At 35.3% G+C, this 20936-nt stretch overlaps 1 protein-coding gene across 1 annotated transcript in view; it reads right to left on the bottom strand.

Moving 5' to 3' along the window:
* LOC114922179 (lipopolysaccharide-responsive and beige-like anchor protein) overlaps positions 1 to 20936 on the bottom strand; it is an 89420-nt gene that overhangs the window by 34708 nt on the left and 33776 nt on the right. The window contains exons 4-15 of the mRNA XM_029284236.1: positions 20191 to 20286; positions 18585 to 18706; positions 18290 to 18416; positions 16025 to 16144; positions 14183 to 14329; positions 11821 to 12018; positions 11218 to 11351; positions 9400 to 9508; positions 9159 to 9311; positions 7939 to 8107; positions 5655 to 5734; positions 3250 to 3312 (exon numbers count right to left, since the gene is read on the bottom strand). Coding sequence (XP_029140069.1) covers positions 3250 to 3312; positions 5655 to 5734; positions 7939 to 8107; positions 9159 to 9311; positions 9400 to 9508; positions 11218 to 11351; positions 11821 to 12018; positions 14183 to 14329; positions 16025 to 16144; positions 18290 to 18416; positions 18585 to 18706; positions 20191 to 20286 — 1518 coding nt within the window. The remainder of the gene's footprint in view (positions 1 to 3249; positions 3313 to 5654; positions 5735 to 7938; positions 8108 to 9158; positions 9312 to 9399; positions 9509 to 11217; positions 11352 to 11820; positions 12019 to 14182; positions 14330 to 16024; positions 16145 to 18289; positions 18417 to 18584; positions 18707 to 20190; positions 20287 to 20936) is intronic.

Here is a 20936-nt window from a genome sequence, read left to right as displayed (position 1 = left end):
TCGCCTACATCGTCCATATAGGACGACTCGGGAACTCAACTCCTACCCCGGGCAGCTCACCGATCCCCTTATGCCCAGGGGAAAGGTATCAAGCCGTTTGACAGCAGATGCTGGCTGTCAAACCGGCTTTTACGCAAAACAGGCGGGAGGCAGCAAACAGCTGCGACCAGCGAAATCGCCTGCCACCGGAAGTCCCCAGGAACTCAAAGTTATCCCTACTCCCAATACTAAAAAAAAGTGAATATATAAAAGCAGGCCATCTAAAGAACCAAGGATATAGATCTGTTTGCCCATGAAAGTTTTGATATATCCATGCTATAAATCAAAAAGTGTCAGAAGTAAAGAAATACTCAGAAGCAACTTAGTATGGCAGGGAAACTGTTATTCAAATAACAGCTTTTGTTGCTTTTTATTTTAGACTCCTAATGCCAAAACCGATTAGCACGTGTCCTGTCATACAAAAAACATAAAATAATGTGTTGCTAAACTGTTTCAGACTTTAGTCCTAAACTAGGAATTGCAATACAAAAAAAAAATCACATATTTTTACAAAATAAAATAGTAACTATGTTATAAAATGCATAAATACTGTAGTCCAGAAATACTTTAAGAAATTGACAAAAACAAAGCTGCTTAAAGTACTAAATAAAACTCCATATTTAATATAAGCAGACTGTGAAAATAAGAATGTGTAGTGAATGAAAAGCCCATGGTCCCCTTACCTGTTCTCCTTTAAGGCCCCACCCCGTGGAATTGATTGACCTGGACTTTTAAAAGTGCTTGACTCTGGAACTAGTTATGGTGGCATTGAAGAGGAAAAGTGGAAGAGAAGAAAAAGGAAAGGAGAAAGGAGAAAAGACAGAAGAAAGACCTGAAGTCTCACAAGAAAGATAACCAGAGGACATTAGAAACTGAGATTGGATAAGGAGGCATTGGGAATGGGAAAGAAAGTAGGAAGAATTCTTGTAAATGGCCAACCAACTGGCAAAGACTGAGCAGACTGGGAATATGAGATCAAGTGCAGCATAAATATGTAGGCATCATTACATTTCAGACTCTGGCAAGCAGCCCGAGCAGAGCTCAGGCACCTGAAAGCCTAGCAGAAGCAAATAAAAAAAGACAGTCCAGGCCCCAACCACCTCCTTGTTGAAAGCCCAGAATGGCTGCTGCCACAGCATTTAAAAAAACAGCTGAGCCACGTAATGTCAACCTAGCAGCCAGTCATTTGAAAGTAACTATAAGACAAAGTAGGTCGGGTCTAAAAGTTTAAGAACCAAACACAAAAGGGTTAAATCAAGAAGCATAAATTAAAATGAAAGCACAGAAATAACAGCTATAGCACCTGCAGAATTATAGACTGTGATTCAAGAGAGAACATGGGACCAGTTTGGTATTATAGTCAAGAGGTTGGCCTAGAAGGCTGGCTGGGTGACATTGGGCCAGTCACTCTCCCTGAGACCAACCCACCTCATAGGGTTGCTGTGGTGATGAAAATAGGAAGTAAGATTACATATGTTTCCTACCTTAATTTGACTTTATACACATACACTACATGCAGAATAAAATATAATAGTAATAATAGTAATAGTAGTAGTAGCAACAACAATAATAATAATAGAAATCACATAAAATATTAATGTTGGCATTTCCAGGTTAGTATCTGTTTTACATTAATTATACTTTTACATGCAATCTGCCATATTTTAGCATGTTTTCCATAGATATGGTGGCTATGTTTGAGCTTGCTTTAGTTGTTAATAGAGATTGCCTGTTAAATTGTGAATCACTACACTGAATGGATTTTTTTTAATTACTTGATTTGTTCTGCTCCTTGTTTAAGGGTTTGCCCCTTAAACAAGGAGCAGAACAACTATAATTGTTCATCACATAGTCAGCCAAATGTTTAGACTTGACTTGGCATTTTTATCCACCTATTCCCTTCCAAGAGCAGTAGAATAGGCAGATGTTGATGTTTGATGGTGTTAAATGTCTCATCGTAGAATGTAAGCTGTTCTGAGTAAAGCTGCCTTTTGCAATTGACTATGAGTTTGTTAATGCCAATGCTGTTCAAGTGGTTCTCCAGATGTTTTGGGATTGCACCCAAGGCCCTTATCACTATAGGTACTATTTTTGTTTTCTTTTGCCAGTCTTTCTACTTCTATTTGCAGATCTTTATATTTTGTGATTTTTCTATTGTAGTTCTTTCTTTTCTCCTCTGCTATCTTCAGGTACTACAGTATACATTATCGAGATTTTTTTGTCTTTCTTATTGACAGTTAAGTCTGCAGTATTATGCAGCAAGTGCTTGTATTATTGTAGATATAATAAAATAAAATAAATAAATTCTATTTAGTTTTTAGATGCTCCGGGATATCTCCATCAGTGTTTTGAAGAGAAAACTTTATTTCTAAGTGCCAGAATTAATGCATATAGAACTCAAAGGGAGGGAGGGAGCTACTTAAGATGTAAAATTACTTAGTCTACTTGTTTTAATGTCCTGAAAGCAAATTAGTTTATTTATATTTATATCCTACTTTCTAAATGTTTGATATTACTTCTTGTATCAAACTCCTCCTGAAACCAAAACATGAAGATACCAATAATTACAATAGTAACTTCTAATTACTGCTTTATAGTATATACTTGAAGATAAACTAAGAGTTTTAAGTGGCAACGTTCACCCTCAAAATTGCTTTTAGCTTATCCATGAATGGGCTTATCAAGAAGTACAGTATATGTAGCAATACTTTTTAAAAATATCCATACAGCTGGTGCATAATCATGGATAAACCCATCCATAAATAAGCAGACCCTCAATTTTAACCAAAATATAATGAAAAAAGTGCCACTTGTGAATAAGTAAATTGTGTAAATTTAAAATAAACAAACATTTTAAGAACTTGGCTTATTGCAGGTAGCACATTTTTCACATATATCCAGAAATACTTTATTTAAAATGCTATTATTATTGTTTTGTTTTTTCATGAAAAAAATCTTTTGTGGATACAGCTTCACCATTTGTTATTTTCTCTTTCACCCCTTGATATTCCAGTTTGATGAAATGAATGGGAAAAAAACCCCTACAGAATCCTGATACACAACTGAACTTCAAGATGAGGGTTCTTAAATGATTTTTTGTTTAGTTTCAATCAATTTTATGCATGTTTTTCTTACTTCTGTGTTATTGGATGGTAGGAGGGAATATTTTATTCAAAAGCTTCTTGGAAGCAAGTTGCCAACTTAGTTTACCTCATGAATGGTAAGAAGATAATTCAGAATGCCCTGGAGTTCATCTTCTTTCACTCCATAGTCCTTAAAAGATAAAATCAAGAGAAATATAATTCAAGTAATGCATTTAAAAGCAGAAGAGAAAGGTTGCTCTCTAACATAAATACTAGTGAAATATTTTGGATTCATTAATAATGACTTGAGTATTAGTTTTAGTTAGTATTAATTTCCATACGGGTCCCTATGACTATGTGTACCATGAATGGATTCCATACATCCCCATATATTGATCCTTCAGATCAGGGGTCCCTAACCCCTGGTCCGTGGATTGGCACCGGTCCACAGCAGGGCAGAAACCAGGCCACGCAAACAAGCAAAGCTCCATCTGTGGGATACAGGCAGCACATGAAACCATACCCCCTCCAGTCCATAGAAAAACCTATCTCCATGGAACCAGTCCTTGGTGCCCAAAAGGTCGGGGGCTGCTGCTTTAGATCTTGTACTCTTGGCCTTCATTAATTTAAAGGGAGCCTATATGAATTACAATATAGCTTATTCAATAAATGAGGACTGTGGCTCACTAAAAGAGCTTATGTTTGCCTGAAGGAGCTCTCAAGTATAGTCTTTGGTGCTTTCAATTAAGTTGGAATAACCATTGCCTAGAACCCCACGGAGTAACTGCTAATTATTAAACCAGATAGACAAATTGTATTTTTGAATATAAAACTAGCTTTAAACATTCCCATTATTGTTTTCATCTATTTAAAGTGGTCTTCCGACTAATTTACTAAAAACATCAAATAGAATCAATTGTTAGAAGCAAAATATCTTGCATTTTGATTAAAAAAACATAAAGTACACCACCCAGAGTCACTTTTTGGTGAAATAGGTGGCTATATAAATTTGACAAATAAATAGATAAATGAACGTCTACATATTTACATACAAGTCCCAAACTATAATCGAAGAAAGCAGTTTTTCAGTCTTCCGGGATATACAATTGATACCAGAAGATAAAATATTTTAACTATATATGGTATAATCATATACTTGGCTTGCCTTAGAGCAGGGGTCTTCAAACTTAGCCCTTTTATGACTTGTGGACTTCAACTCCCAGAATTCCTCAGCCAGGTATGCTGGCTGAAGAATTCTGGGAGTTGAAGTCCACAAGTCATAAAAGGGCCAAGTTTGAAGACCCTTGCCTTAGAGTCATAAATAAGAAGAAATACCGAACGTGCTATTTAATAAGGCTTCAAGCATTCTTAAAGCAAAATTGAATACCAATGCCAAGCTCGGAAAATATTTTTTAAACATTTGTCCTACAAAGCTGCTGCCTTTTTTTCAGCTGGAGAAAGTCTAAGCCCCCTTCAGTTATTTTCACTAATCTTTGGGGAACTTTATTAACTGAGCTTTTTTCAGTCAGGCAATATAACAAGGACAGCAATGAAGAAGGGACAGAAAACAAAAGGAAGAAATAGGACAAAATGGATGGCTTGCCATGGGCACAGTTTCTGTATATACACATCAGTTTGATTACAACACTGGATTCACAACATGGTTAACCCTCTTTTTTTATACTGTATCTCTCTTCATTTCAAGAAAGACATCCTCACTTTAAAAATATATTGATAAGATTGAGCGAGTCCAGAGATGGGCAAAAAATATGGTGCAAGGTTTGAGGAACAAAACATATCAGGAAAGATTGGAAGAACTGATTATGTACAGCCTGGAGGACAGAAGGGGAGGATCATGACTAAAACCTTTAAATATATTATAGGTGTGAATAAGATTCTAGAAGGCAGTATTTTCAATATTAAGCAAAAATCAAGAACGTGGGGCATAACCCCAAACTGACAGGAGGGAAGTTCAAAAGTAATGTTAGAAAAATATTAATTCACAGAAAGAGTAGTGGAAGCTTGGAACCAACTTCCAGCAGAGGTAGTAGGTCAACCATCAGTAACTGAATTTAAACATGCTTGAGATAAACACATATCCATCATCTGACAAAAATAAAAAAAATAAAAGAAATACAATTAAAAAATTAAAAAAACTCAAAGGGCAGACTTGATGGGTCACTGGGTCTTTTTCAGTTTCCTATCTTACAGAGAAAGCAATTGTTAATTGAAGAAGAAAGCAGCTCTAGCGGGACATGGAGATTTAAAGGGCTGCACCTTCTTCCTCACCTTAATTATTCAGAGTCTGCACTTCCTACAGGAAATGTTCAGTCATGAGAAATATATGGTACACTCTAAAGCAGGAAGCCGCCTCCCCACCACCATCATTTGAATTGGAATGATGGTTCCTAGAAGTTGAATTCCCTTCCCTCAGCATGCCATCTTAACAATTCTAGAAAACAATAAGCAGGGCAAACAGCTCTGTAAGAAAATAAAACTGAATAGCATAGTCTCAATTTGAAGATTTCTTACCTTTGTCACCAACTGCTTAATAAACATCAGTAAACAGGCTCGCAGAGAAAGAATTTCTTTCTGATTAGGCCGAGGTCCATCTTAATATGAAAGATAAATTACATTACATCATATATTTAAACAGTCTGTGATTATTACAATGCAATTACAGTGACTCCTAATTGTTTGCGCTGCATATTAAAGAAAACTTTATTATTTTGAGCACATGAAATATTTCGATCATTATGGATTTGCTTTAATCAGGTTAATACCTTAACAAAACTCAAATCAAATGTCTAAGCTAGAATGTTTTCATCCAGCTTAAGCAGTAGATTGCTTCAATCCTTTTCAGTGGAAAGCTATGTGTCAAAAATATGAAATATATCTATATTTTTTAAGGGAAAACTATTATGACCTCCTTCTAGAAGCAGATCCTAGTGTCCTCATTTGTGCTTAAACCAGGCTCTTTTTACATTATCAATACCAAAGAACTGTCTTCCCTGCTGACCAGTATTTTCCTTCTGAATACTGCAGCCACCTCCAGTCTCTTGGTCAAATCTCAAACAGGCAATATCCTTGGGCAGCCTCGGCCATGTATCTTTACTTACAGAAGTAATACTAAGTCATGGTTTGTTCTAATCATGCAATACAAGTTTTGCATGCACCCAAGGAGCAATATTTTTATTTATCTGTTTTATTTGTATCCCGCCTTATTTTTAAAAATAACTCAAGACAATGAACATATCCAACACACCTTCCTTCTTCTAATTTCCTAATAACAACAACCCTGCAAGGTGGGTTGGTGTAAGGGGGCTGATGCTGTGCTAAGTCACAAATAATATCTATGCAATTCACAGTGCTTAAGTTTGCAAAACCTCCTAAGCCAAAACCCAACTAAATATATTATATGTTAGGCTAAAAAGTGAATCTAGGTAAGAGTTAGTAAGAGATCCTAAAGGATTACAAAGACATCATAACAATATCAAAAGGACTATGAAAAGAGATAATATTCGTATTTATTTTTAACAGGGCTCCCCACCCCCCCACCTATTTGATTCCTTCAAGTCAATGTTAACTCCTGGCAACTGCCTAGACCAGTGGTGGCGAACCTATGGCACGGGTGCCAGAGGTGGCACTCAGAGTCCTCTCTGTGGGCACGCGCACCGTCACCCCAGTCCTAGGTCTTCAGCTGGGTTTTATAAAACCTGTTCGCTTTAGGCCTCCGCCGCCGTGTACAAAAAAAAAGGTTCAATCAATCAGTCAATTTCAACTTCTCGCGGGGAAAAAAAAGATCTTACAAAGTTGGAATTGATTGATTGAACTTTTTAGTCCCACCCAGTCTGCTGTTACCACCGCAGCCACGCCCACCCAATGGGCCACACCCACCCGGCGCCCGACGATGCATAAGTGGGTTTTGGGTTGCAGTTTGGGCACTCGGTCTCTAAAAGGTTCGCCATCACTGGCCTAGACTAATCCCTTCAGTTTTCTTGGCAAATATTTTTGAAGTGGTTTGCCATTGCCTATTTACTAAGGTTGAAAGTGAGTGACTGGTTCACCCAGCTGACTTCATGTCTAAGGTGGAGTAGAACTCCCCTAACTATTACACCACACTGGCTCTCTTTAGGAAATATACATCCTGCAAATTCCATGTGAATTTCTTGTCACTGTAATATTTCAATGTGTATTTCCAGATGGGGGGAGGGGCTGAAATTAAATAAACAGTTTTAAAACCACCTTTTACATTTGTACAATTTATTACCTTGGCCTGTTTACTTTTTACTAGGGATATACAAAACATATTTTTCAATGAAGAAAATACTTCCCGAAAGACCGGATATTCAATTTTTCTCATTGACTATTTTGACTGTTCTTTCCCTATTCTGACTGTTCTGGGGATAAAGCTTTCCACAAGTAAATCGACCTCATTCTGGAAAATGTTGAAACCATTTCCACAATAACCAAAACAGCATGGTCCAGAAGGAAAGCTTAACATTTGGATACTTCTTGAAACATTTTAGTATTCAAGAAGCATGTTTTGCATATATCTAGCTATAATATTCTGGTCAACAAAAACCATGGAGCCAGCCAGCCAGCCAGCCAGCCAGACACACACACACACACATACACACACAATTCAACAAATGTAATATGACACTAGAATTTTAAAAGAATAAAGATCACTCAGTATCACACACATTATACTTAAATTCTATCAATATTAGGATATTATATTGTTTCAGCATCTAATTTATTCAAAGTTCCAAATGTTGTGTTATTGTTATAAAACAAGAAAATAAATACATACCTAAACCTTTGGGAGTAATTCCACTACGGTCTTGAGGATTAACTACCCAATAGTAATACTTCAAGGTATGCATTGCCAATAGAACTGTACCAACTCGTCTAATTGCATTATATATATTTGCTATGCCAATGAACTCAGTAGACAAGTAAGTGTACAACATCAATTGAACCTGTATCATCCAATTTAAAAACAAAACAAAACAAAGGAGAGTAAGATTGCATACACAGGGGAAATTAAATAAAAGCAAGGAAATTACCACTCCCAAAGGTATATTTATACATTTATTTATCTGGAATTAATACCAATAGATGTGACTTGTAACATTTGCAAAGATTTTCAGAGGTTTGATATTATGGTATATCATTGTATTATGGGCTTATGTACAAAACAGAAAAATTGTAGTTTTCAGTTCAAAACAAAGCAACCCACCAAAGCTCATTTTCTGATCTTCTTTCCATGAAATAAAATCTGAAACAGTTCAAAAATTCTACTTCATTGGAGTAAAACTCAGAATATTCCAAGCCATATGAAATAATAAAAACTTGAAATAAAGTTTACTTTTCTTTTTCACGTATCACACGAAGGGAAGGGTAGTCCACATTAGCTTGCTTCAACAAGCCAACTGGCAAAATTCTTAATGAAAGGGACAACTTCTTAAAAAAAAAATAAGACCATCAAAATGTTCAATTTAGTAGTAATAAATTACTACTAAAAATTACTTACCTGAAACAAAAGACTCAGACCAACGTGTTTTTGTTTAAGCACGAAACATCTGTAACAGCTGCTCTGTATTCAAAACACTTTCACAAGTGAAACATGTTTCACTAATTTGTATCATTAATTCACTTTTTCCCCCTTCTGCACAATTGTGTCTGATTCTTGGAGACTGCCTGACAACTGCCTGCAGTTCTCCTGGCAAGGTTTTTCAATAGTGGTCTACCATTGCCTCCTTCCTAGGGCTGAGAGGAAGTAAATGGTCCAAGATCACTTGGGCTTTGTGCTCAAGGCAAGACTAGAACTTCCGGTCTCCTGGTTTCTGATGCCTTAACCACTACACCAAACTGGGTCTCTTAGTTCATATTATTTTTCTCCAAAATACTGTATTTCTTTAAACACAAGAAAGGGGAAATAAATCTAAATTCTTGAATCCATATATCACATTAGTACTAAAAAAAAATCAAGTCTTTTTACACTCTGTTCACAAATGGAATGCATCCTACCTTGGTTGGAGTATGAATCCATATTACAGGGTTAAGTAGAATATGATCACAGAGCTGCTTCAGCAAGGGGGCTCCATTATGCAAATTGCTCAAATATTTAGCAAAGGCAAGGCAAAGGTCTAAGACAGTTCTGTTAATGTGTGCTTTGGAAGACTGTAGAAGGAAAAAGATACTTAAGTAATGATGAACATGGCCAAAATATTAAAAAATGCAGAGAAAAAAACCATTTAATTTTCTTTACCTTTTCAAGACTGTATCCTATTACAAGGAAGCCCTTACAAGAAAGCATTTGTTCTTGCATAGCGACTGAGTTCTTCAGCAATTCCATAATGAAAGCCAGTAAAATAGAACTGAAAAACATATTGCATTGATGCAGCATATTAAAAAGTAGCATATTTAGAGTTTAGAGTAGGATTGCACGTTTTTGATTGATTGATTGATTGATTGATTCTGGTTCATTTTTCTCAATTCAGCAGATTATATTATTTCTATGTTTCAAATAAAATTACTGCAGTTGCACAATTCACCACATCTTTGCCAAGTAACCACTATCACCCTATAGCAATCCCAAAGAGTGATGACTAGAAGGAATAATCATGGGTGTTCCTCCTTGAAGAAATATTCAATATTAGTGGGAAGCTTCATTACATCAATTCACACAGTACACAATCCAGTCTGTAATGTACCTACTGTATATTAAGACAAACTGTGGGTTCTGAGAGTCAGAGGGTGAGCCATATTTAAAACACACTCAACTGCAAAGCAAGTCTAGAGGACCAGAATACATAGAGTGCAAATTAGAACTGAGGTCTGTCATGAAATAAAGTTCATTTTCAAGTATTAGGGCTTTAAACTATATGGAATTAAAGGTATGTAAATTAGAAAAATAATACATGGAAATAGTATTTTTAAACAACTCTTTAGCCTGACAACTTAGCAATTTAGAAGGTTATGACTATGCTTCTTGTACAAAATTCAATCAAGAAATAATACCATAAAAAGGGAAGGAGCCAAGTACAAAACCAGGTACAATTGGCTAATTAAAATATTTGGGTAAACAAAAGATTGTGCTTTGGTACCAACATTTTCAATTATTTTATAAAAACAAGTAGTTTAATAAAAACAGACAATCAGCCATATGAAAAAAAGAAATGTCAGTTATTTCTAATATAACATTTTCATTTAGATGGTAAAATACTTTGACATCTGGATCAAAATCAAACATTATAGATTTGATTTATATTTATAGTGTTACTGCAGTCAAAGCAAATAATTTAAATTGCTGCATAATTTACTGGGGAAAAATAGGTGTTCTAGTCCAGAATATGATTCATTAAAATGTTACCTGTACAATGACCAGAAGTACCAATTGCTTTTGAAAGCCATTGCATTTAATTCCTAAAAGCATTTCTAAGGCAATTGCTGCAGAACAATTAACATTGCCTGGAAGCACACCCATTGTTCTTGACAATCCTATACCAGTTTGTGCATATAAGACATTTTTCACTGACCAAGTACTGGGTCAGGAAGATAAACTCTCCTTGGGCAGAACCAAGAGCCCTGTAAAAAATAACCCTGTACACCTTTTGATAGAAAGGAATTCATCCCTGAGGAATTTTTCATATCTCCCCCTGCCTGACTCCATAAATTACATAGCTACTGAATGATGTACACATTTGTGTAGAAGACTTAGTGTCAATAATCTGACTTCATCTCAAGGTCTTCTCTGCACAACAGATTTAACATGATCTAACCTTGAAAATATAAATAATGATCTCCAAGCTGCAATATAATTGCATTACTTGGGGATAATCCTCCCCCCCCCAAAAAAACTGCTCTCATGTATCACCTCAGATACATTTATATGTGTGTGTGTGCATGCATTTTGTTTTCAACTTACTCTACCAACACAAACATTTCCCAAATTAGTGCAGTTGCTACACAGTTGTAACTAAGAAACCAGGCATAAAAATTCTTTACTATTGGAATGTAATATTTTCTCTAAAATTCAGACTACCCAAAATGAAAGGCAATTTGAAGTGAGAATAAAGATTCTTACCAAAGAGTTGTGTCAGGCTGATCCACGGAATATTGCCTATAGTCCAACTGTGCAAACAGAGGAAATAATACCTGCACTCCTCCAATAGAATGCATTGCACTTTGGATAGAATGGGTTATGACTGCTTTCACATCCTACAATGCCAAATTTGAACACATTAAATGTGGATATTTTTTTTCTATTATTACGTTTAGGCTTCAATGTACCAAAAGAGTTTCAGTAAGATCTTTGCATTATTTACATTATAGTGCCCTGCCAAGGTCATAGACATTATGAGAGAGCACAATTGTGTTTTATACAGGAAATCTAAATAAAATCTAATCTAAATCTAAATAAAAGCCTTTAAAATAATGATGAGCAGAACTTCTATCAGGCCTTAAAGCAACGGATACATTTAGCTTGAAGAAAATACAAGGGCCTGAAAGCTTATGATTGCACATCACTAATCAGTCACATCTGGTCTGAAAACAGGCTATGTGTTGAAAGGATCAAGCCATAAACCTTAAATCTTTTGAAGAACACACTAAAAGATCAAAAAACACCCAAGGGGAAAAAAATCAAATATATCTCCCTATGAACCCAAAGTCAGACACACCAAAATACCTGTAGCATGAGGGCATGTGGTGAATGTACAAAGATAGAAGGATTGTCCTTGGGTGATGATTCTAGGCAGAGCTGTGCATCTGTAGCCCTTGGGTTGTATGTAAAGGAAATAGCATTAGACAGTTTCCCATCATATAATAATTGTTTATGATGATCAGCTAGGAACAGATCACTTTCTCCTTTGAACTTAAAAGCTCCCTAAAATGAAAGATTAAAAGAAAGATAATATTTAACCAAAATGCAACTGGAATGCAAAGTTTCACAAGCAAGTGTTCAGGATGAGTCAACTATATAGTACATATCTGAGATGCAGTAATGAGTAAAAAGAGCAATGAACAATATTTTTGAAAATAAATTCTACATTTATATCTTAGCAATGTTTATTTGTCAAAAGAAGAATAAGGATAGGAGAAAATATATTTGAATACTATTTATTGGTAAAATTGAAGAACAAAACAATTTTGTGTTTGTAGCAGTACTTCAAATGTTCAGAAGTACAGGTAGCTTTGACTTATGACCATTCTTTCGGATACCATTCAAAATTACGATGGCATAAATGAAAGGACATACGACCCCTGCCTGAAGTTGCGGCCACTGCAGCATCCCTGCAGTCATGTGAACAAATCTGCCTGGCCTTCACCAACCTCAGGGATGCTGCAGCAGGATTCCCCACCTATCTTTTCCCTCATCCAACTCTGCTAGTCCCCACAGGTCTTAGGTCTGCATCCTATCCTGCTAGGTCCCACACTTTCCTCCCCACCCTGTCATGGCTTGGTCCGCTTCATTGTGTCTGCTTCCAAAATGGTGCTCCCTTCTGTGATGGCACCATGCAGACTCCATGTAGGAAGGCTGTGTGGCAGGGTAGCCGCTTCTAGAAGGAAATCAATAGAAAAAGTAAGTGGACCAAACAATGATGGAGGGAGGGGAGGGAGGTATGGGATCCAGTAGGGTGTGAAGCAGGCTTAAGGCCAGTGGGGACCCAGTGGTGCAGAAAATGGAGCATGTGCTATCTCAGGGGGTGGGGCAGGCTCTGGAAGGTCCAGGGCAGGCCACATGTGAGCAATGTGGGTCTGTGCCTGTGCTAGGCCTCCCAGGGCTTCCCTCACCTGAGGCAACTGCTGGTCCAGTTAACGACCACAATAGGGAGAGCAGGAGTTGATGTCATTAAGTAAGGTGTTCACATGGGCACCTCATTTAATGATGCTCATGATTTACAACCATAATAGTCATGTTCCATAATGGTCGTACGTTGAGGATTATCTGTATATGAAGTACAGAGATTTGCATTTAAAATTAAACTATCTGACATTATAGAAATGAACCATAACTGTCATGCCTCCGTCGGAGCCTGAATCTGCTGAGGAAAATGAGCTGGAATGGGACCCTATGGAGGTCGAGGGAGAGGTGTCTGTGAGGAAGAGCAGGCTGAGGCAGGCCAGGGCCTTTCAGGATTGGGACAGGATGAACATGAGAAACAGAGCTCAGGCGATGTGCAAGGGCCACCCCCTCCTGATCCTAGAGCATGGAGAGTGGAGAGGAGGAGGAAACAATGCAGGCAGGCTCAACTACTCGGGAGGAGAGCGCCCCGCCCCTCTCCACAAGGCATACCTGGAGACTGAGACTTAAGGAGACGCTGTGGGGAGGGGCATTTGTCGGGAACAAACGCTGATTTCTTGGAGTTTTGTGTACTGTTGCTGATCTTGGAAACAACTCTCTGATCTCTTGTTCGGTGTTGTGATTTCTGCTTGGAAACTCTGGAACTCTGACCATTGGACTGGCTGGCAAACTTGATTTGTGTTCAAAGACCTCGGATTGGCTTCTCTTCTGAAACTGCTCAGGCAAGCTTGTGTTTCCACAGACTCATTTTGGATGTATGTTTCATTCCTTGTTATCTACGTGGCCTTGAGTAAATTACTCTTCTAATCTAACTGTACGTGAAACTACTTGCAGCCAGAGGCTGCTGAAGGTGTGTGTGTCTTACTTTGTTCTGGGGCTTACCAGAAATGTGGGAGCATTTGGGGAAAAATTGGAGCAATTAAAGGGTGGTTTGAATTGCCAGCTGACTGCATTGCCTCTGTGCTGTGCCCTGGGTCATCACACATAACCAGGCTTGAGCAACGCTGTGCTTAGATTTATTTCAACAAGCTGAGGTACAAGAGGGTCAAATCCCTGGTTTTTGAGTTTACAAGCAGTTTAAATTAGTAATATTTTACTATTATATTCTGTATAAAGTAAATTGAAATCAGAATATTTAAAAATCCACTTATCACTTAACAGGGATACTGCTATCTTTTAAAAATTAATCCAGTATAACATTAAAGTTTTGTCAGCTCCACCAAAATTCTGTTAGGACTATACGTACTTTGTATCCCAGACCAAGTTGATAAATTGCAAAGATCTGTGCAGCATTGAGAGCTTCACTGAAAAGATAAACAGCTGTCATCTGGCCACAAAATACTCGATTGGCATCTGCCGTTTCTGAAGAGCCCAGGAAACATTTGTCAAATGTCTAAGAAAGTAAATAAAAGGATCTAGTCAATGTTAGTTTAATTTGTTTTTGAAAGTGAAGACTATATACATAATAAAATATTTTCCATTCTTTTTTTCTTTTTCTTGTTGTATTTGTATTTGGGATGAATAAAGTAGCTCAGTCATTGGAGTTGTGGATATAGCTATTTTAAAATCAATTTTAGTGAAGTCAGAATTTTATTTGTTATTCCCTTTTAGGGATGAGTTTTTTTTCTTATTTATGATATTTTCTTAGATAGCCTTTTATTCAGCTGGTATGATGGTGACTGTGATGTTTTTGTTGTATAGATTGTTTTTACATTGATCACAGTAGAGATATGAGTAGTATATACAGTAATGAAATAAATAAATCAACAGTAGCAATAAATAAAATAGAAACATCACATAAATTATTTCTTATCCACATTTATTTACTTAGTTGGTAAGACTATTTTCACATAAATATTCACTTCATTCATTCATTCATTCATTCATTCATTCATTCATTCATTGTCCAAGTGTCACAGATTGGCCAAAAATATAGAACTTTTATCCTATATTTAATCTATAAATGTTGCTAAAGATATAAAAAAGAAGAGTTCAATTACAATTGAAGCAATGCATATGCCAAACTAAGGAAATAAATGTGAATAAGAAATAATTTATGTATTTTTTCTACCTATTGCTTTTATTAATTTATTTATTTCAGGGCAGTATATACTTCTCACATTACTACTCTGATCAATGTAAAAATACTCCATACAACAAAAACATTATAGTCACCACCATACCATCTGGAATAAAAGGCTACCTAAAAATTTCTTATTTATATATTACAGGTAGTATGGTGGTGACTATAATGTTTTTGTTCTATGGACTACTTTTATGTTTATATAAAAAACAATGGTATTCCTGTTACTGATTAAGCTCTGACCAGCCACTAAAGTAAAATTGTTTTTATAGCATTAAAAGTAAGGCTCCAAGTGACCAAAATATTCAAAGCATTGAGATGACCTTTGAGAAAGTTTGCCACTAAAAATGACTGCCTTTTGAGCCACGAGGTCCCTCATTTCTGGCAGGATTGACTTGAATTCTTTAAGAAAATGTAGTGTTAAATTTGCTGTAATGGGTTCATCATAAGCACCATTCTGAACTGGGCTCTGAAGCCTTTAATGACCAGCACAATTACTGAAAAATAAGACCCCCTTTTCTCAAAGATGCCAGCCACAATTGCCAACAATATATCAGGAAATCTCTTATCTAGACCAAGGTCAATTAACCTAGAGGCCAATAATATTTATTATTTGTTAGATTTGCATCCCATCTTTTAATAGCCGCTGAAAGGGATATTCATATTACTCCACACTAACAACCCTGTAAAATTGTGACAAGCCTACTTATATTTATAAATAAAAAAATATCTGTGTCAACACCCAAGATCTCTGCTTCAGATTATTAGATAGATAATCTTTATTGTCATTTTTTTACTGTGGGCACAGTGACACACATTAAAAATGAAATTTTGTAGCCTGCTCTCAAAAGTGTACACGTGCATAACACTATTGTTGAAATGCTAGAGCAAAAAATAAGAGAATAGTAAATTTCCATTTTTCCTTTTCAACTTTAACATAAGCAACACGGGACAGAAATGACATACAATATTTCCTGTACATTACTGATATAGTGAATTACTTACATCACTGGCATTGACAAACCATGTTATCTCTCCATATGATGCTAGTTCTCCATTCACATAACATCTGAGTTCACTGTTCTTCCAACGATTATAGATATGAACAATAGTAACCATGTACCACTATATAAGAAATGTAGATGTGTTATACAAAGTGTAAAAATAGAGAGTTTTTTAATATTTTGAAAATTGTGTACATCTGAAAAGCAGAAATGTTTTTTCTGTTAAATTGTTAACTTGTAGGCAATACAAATTGAACAGACACATCAAAATAAACCTGCTACCAGATATAATTTCTTTTGAATAATATTTCTAATCTGGCTGAAATAAAATGTTTCCTTCAATGAAAATATTCTCTATAGAAGACTTAGTATAACAAAATAATGATATAAATGTGTAAGAAGGAAACTATTTCCTCTTGTAAAATCAGAAAGAATAAAGGTCTAGAATGTCAGCTGAAAATTAGTCAGTCTGCACATAGTGGAAGAAAATGCATTGTTGCTGTATCGTTGTTTCACTTACAGTCATCCATTTAATAGCATTATTCTTTAAGTAACAATGTTACTTAATTTTTGCTATTGAGATTTTTTTTGCATTCTGTTTTTGCTTTGTTTTTTTAATCTATGTCTGCCTCTACGGGTAGTCCTCAACTTACGACCACAATTGAGCTCAAAATTTCTGTTGCTGAGACATTTGTTAGGTAAGTTTTGCCCCATTTTACAACCTTCCTTACCACAGTTGTTAAGTGAATCACAGCAGTTGTTAATTTAGCAACACAGTTGTTAAGTGAATTTGGCTTCCCCATTGACTTGCTTGTCAGGCGGCTGCAAAAGGGGATCACCCCGGGACACTGCAAACATCATAAATATGCCAAGCATCTGAATTTTGGTCACATGACCACAAAGATTCTGCAACAGTCGTAAGTATGAAAAATGGTCGTAAGTCACCTTTTTCAGTGCCGTGGTAATTTTGAACGGTCACTAAATGAACTGTTGTAAGTCGAGGATTACCTGTATTTCATTTTATCTATTTGGCTACAACAAAGAAAGTGGATAAATTCCTGATCTGATCTTTAAATAACCAGTTATTACAGAATTAGACATCCTAAAATTGCATGATTTACACATACAAATTCAATATTTACTGAAAGTGACACACACTAAAGTCTTTCATCTCTATTCAATTTTAGAGAAAGTTGTTCCTTTTAAATTATTATAAAATTTTATATTAGAATTTTCTTTGTATTTCTCCAAAATGCAGATTATTAAAATAAACGTCAACCTAATATCGCTAAAGCCAATGATCATTCATTTTCAAATGCAAAAATATTTATTATACATTTTATTAGTTGTAGATTAAACATACTGTGGAACAAAGTTTACACCAAACAGAGTATGGAAAGTGAGAGCTCTTCCTTCACATATAAGTCCAGCTGTAATAGATTGGAAAAAAGCAGAGTTTTCCCCTTGTCTGGTGTTTTGGAAAGAATCCAAACTTCTGGAAGATATAAATTATTTCCTGTACAGTGGAGTCATAACTGTTCTAAAAGAAACAGGAATCTCTGTGTGTTCTCCATCTACTTACTAGTTGATAAATAGAATGATAAATAGAATTCAGGCAGAAGCAGAAGCCATGTTGCTGATAGTTGGGACTACTGAATAGCTGAAAAGCTTTTGGTGCTGAGTATGGAATGTGTTGGAGAAGGAACTATTTTATTTGAGCTTAGAGCATGCAGGTCAAATAAATAAAGCACAATTCACAGTTTCCAATGAAAATGGAAAAGAACTGAATCATCATGGAACTGCTAAAGCAAAAGTTACTTACTAGCCAAAGAGAAACAATCTACAATTTGAGATGAAAGATGAAGTTTACTTCTAAATGAGTCACCATCTGGAATCTCTAAGAATGATAGAAACCAACCTCTTACATTAGGAGACAGTAGATTAGGAAAATATTGTGTAAAGAAATTATGAATGTGAAAGCTGTTTAGAGAGCAGAAAAAAATCTATATACCACTTAAAGGAGCAAACAATAAAAGAAATAAAAGCAGAAACTGAGGTGGACTCAGTTCACAAAACTAAAAGGAAGACCAAAAACACTGTAAATTAGGCTTATAGGAAAGTTACCTGGGATGTAGGTTAAATGAGGTATAAGAATATGATACTTTATGTTACTTAAATTTAAGTGCTACCTGGGAAAGAATAAACCTATACCTACTGGGCTGTCTGCCAGTGGCTGGATCATCCAAAACAAACCCATGATACGTACCTTTTGTGGCTTGAAATCAAATTTCACACAGTGCTGGAAACCTTTTCCTTTTGATTTAATTGATGTCACAACCAAACAGCCTCCCACAAAATGAGCAGAATAACCAAGCCCTTTACTTGTTCTAAAACTGAAACAAATAAAATTATTACACTTATATTTATTTACATGTATTGATGAAAGTCAATTTTACAAGCAGATATATAACACTAGTAAATATATCAGGATATATTTATATACATATTTATAATAAAATATATAGTAAATATATAAATATATAAGATGAATATATACATACCAATATAAGTAAGGCTTATCTTTGTCTACATTAATATTATTTACAGGATCCATTCTTAACCAAGTATGAAAGGTAAATCCATTCTGGTATGGCCACTTTGCTATAGGAGGTAAGGCAATAGCCTAAAAAAAGCAATGGATTATCATAAATGAAATGTGTATTTTTAAAAAAAAACAAACTTTAAAATATGTTTTAATAAATATCCTTATTTTCATTTCAACCTTTGCTGTATGCAAAGGCAATATTTCAACCTTTTATGTATGCAAAATCAATATTTTCCTTTGTTTTTTGCTTTTTTGATGTTTTAATATAAATAAATGTGAAATCATTTCAGATATAAGGTCAGAAAGGATACCAGTGATTTATATCAATACAATGATAGAAATATTGACTGTTCACAACTGAATCACATGAGACACTTCCAGGAAGGTGAATGGATGGATGCTCTGCATTTTGTAGAGGACATTGCAGTCAAAATATAAGATCCAGACTGCTGATAATTCTCTCTGCAGTAAAGAGAGAACTTGAGATCGCCCTCATGTATTTTGCATAGCTGCTGGCATTCAGTTTTTTGTTTCTTTTTTTAGTGGACAACAGAAACTGAGGTATTCGCAGCTACTTGCAATCAGCTGGGAATCATAAATTCCATCATCATCTAAGCTTTTAATATAGCCTTCTTTAAGGAGTCAAATTTTGACCTAGCCTCACTTTTGTAATCATGCTGGAATTTAATTTTTATTACCTCTTGAAGAATGAAAAACCTTCAGAAGTGCAAACTTTGTATTTGCTATGTGATTCCCTCTTTCATCCTTTTACAAAGAAAGAGAAGTACCTATTTCCAGTTTTGAAAGTTTTTATTTTTTTCTAATATGCAGCTAAAATATTGTCTTTTGGAAAGTTTTTAAATGTGAAGAATTTGGAGGAATTTAATTTAAAGAAAGATGTGGAAGTTAACTAAAAATATCCTCTCATGTGGGAAAGAATTTCTGTGTTTATAAGTTGCTGATAAGAAGCTTTGAACGTTAGCTACCAGATGGCTATGTTAAAGGAAATTTATGATTTGTGGACTCAAGAACAGTGGAGTACTTAACCCTATACTGCAATCAAAAAGTGCTGAAGAGAATCAAGTCTTTGAATAAAATAGAAAAGGTATTATTGAGGATCTACAAGAAAGAGATGGAAATATTGGATTTACAAATGAACCTGGAGGACTACTTAAAAAAATAAATAAATGCATAAATAAGATATAAGAAATGATGTGAATTATTATACTGCTTGACTATTTATTCAGGCAAACCACTTCTTGCTTCAAACCATGATATCAAAATCTGTGACAACTCCTTTTCATTTATTTTAAGCTGGGTTTATTAATTTAATACATAACTCTTTAAACAGTATGCATAGATTTGCCTGTACTCAACTGTTATAAAGCTTATTAAATGTTCTCTGCATGTATATAGATCCCAGTTTCCAAAACTGGCACAAAAAACATTTTGAATTACTTTTCTTTTAGCTATTATATATTATATTTAAGACTTCAGAAAAGACCAAGTACCTTACAAAACAAAGATTAAAAAAAATAAACATGATGGATAAAATTACTTACTGCAGCACTTTTTCCTGGGAAATTGAAGAAGGCATCAGGCCCATATTTCTGGGGCATATATTTTAATACAGACAGCAACTTTCCAGCATACAGAGGCTATTCAAAAACAATTTTAGTACAATGTATAATAATAATAACAATAATAACAATAATAATAGCAACAATAACAATAACAATAATATTATCATCTGAATATCCTGATTTTGCAAAAATCCACCCTACTTGGAACTGCCTATATATTCAGACACTAACTTAATAACTTTTAGATCCTTGGTTAGGACTTGAACTGTTAAGTTTTTACCAGTCCCAGACTGTGAATCAAATTGAAGATTAAAAATTTAATAATAATACAAAATCCAATAAAAATTATTCTATTTTCATACCTCTACTAATTTTAGAAGTTTCTCCAAAACTCTTGGGCCAGAAAATCAGGATATAAATAATAGTTTATATATAATAATGATTATACATCAGAATATTGGTATTAAGAATGTAAGACCACATCTATTCTATCAAAACTGTTTGTGCTGCTGCAGCCCAAGGATATTTTAAGTCTGGGATAGCGGCTAAAAATTAAGATTTCCACAAGGCAGGCGGGAAGACATGTAGTACGAGATGGAGCAGGCCACCCTCCCAGAAAGAGAATTGATCTTCTAAGAACCAATCCTTATTTCTAGCATCCTGCCATTATCTGGGATCCAGCTATCAGGTCCTTGAAGGCTCCATGCTCTGGTGGCTACTACTTA

This window comes from Protobothrops mucrosquamatus, unplaced genomic scaffold (assembly GCF_001527695.2).
Source record: "Protobothrops mucrosquamatus isolate PMUCROS unplaced genomic scaffold, P.Mucros_1.0 scaffold453, whole genome shotgun sequence".
In the NCBI taxonomy this organism is placed as follows: domain Eukaryota; kingdom Metazoa; phylum Chordata; class Lepidosauria; order Squamata; family Viperidae; genus Protobothrops; species Protobothrops mucrosquamatus.
This window is presented reverse-complemented; position numbering and strand designations above follow the sequence as displayed.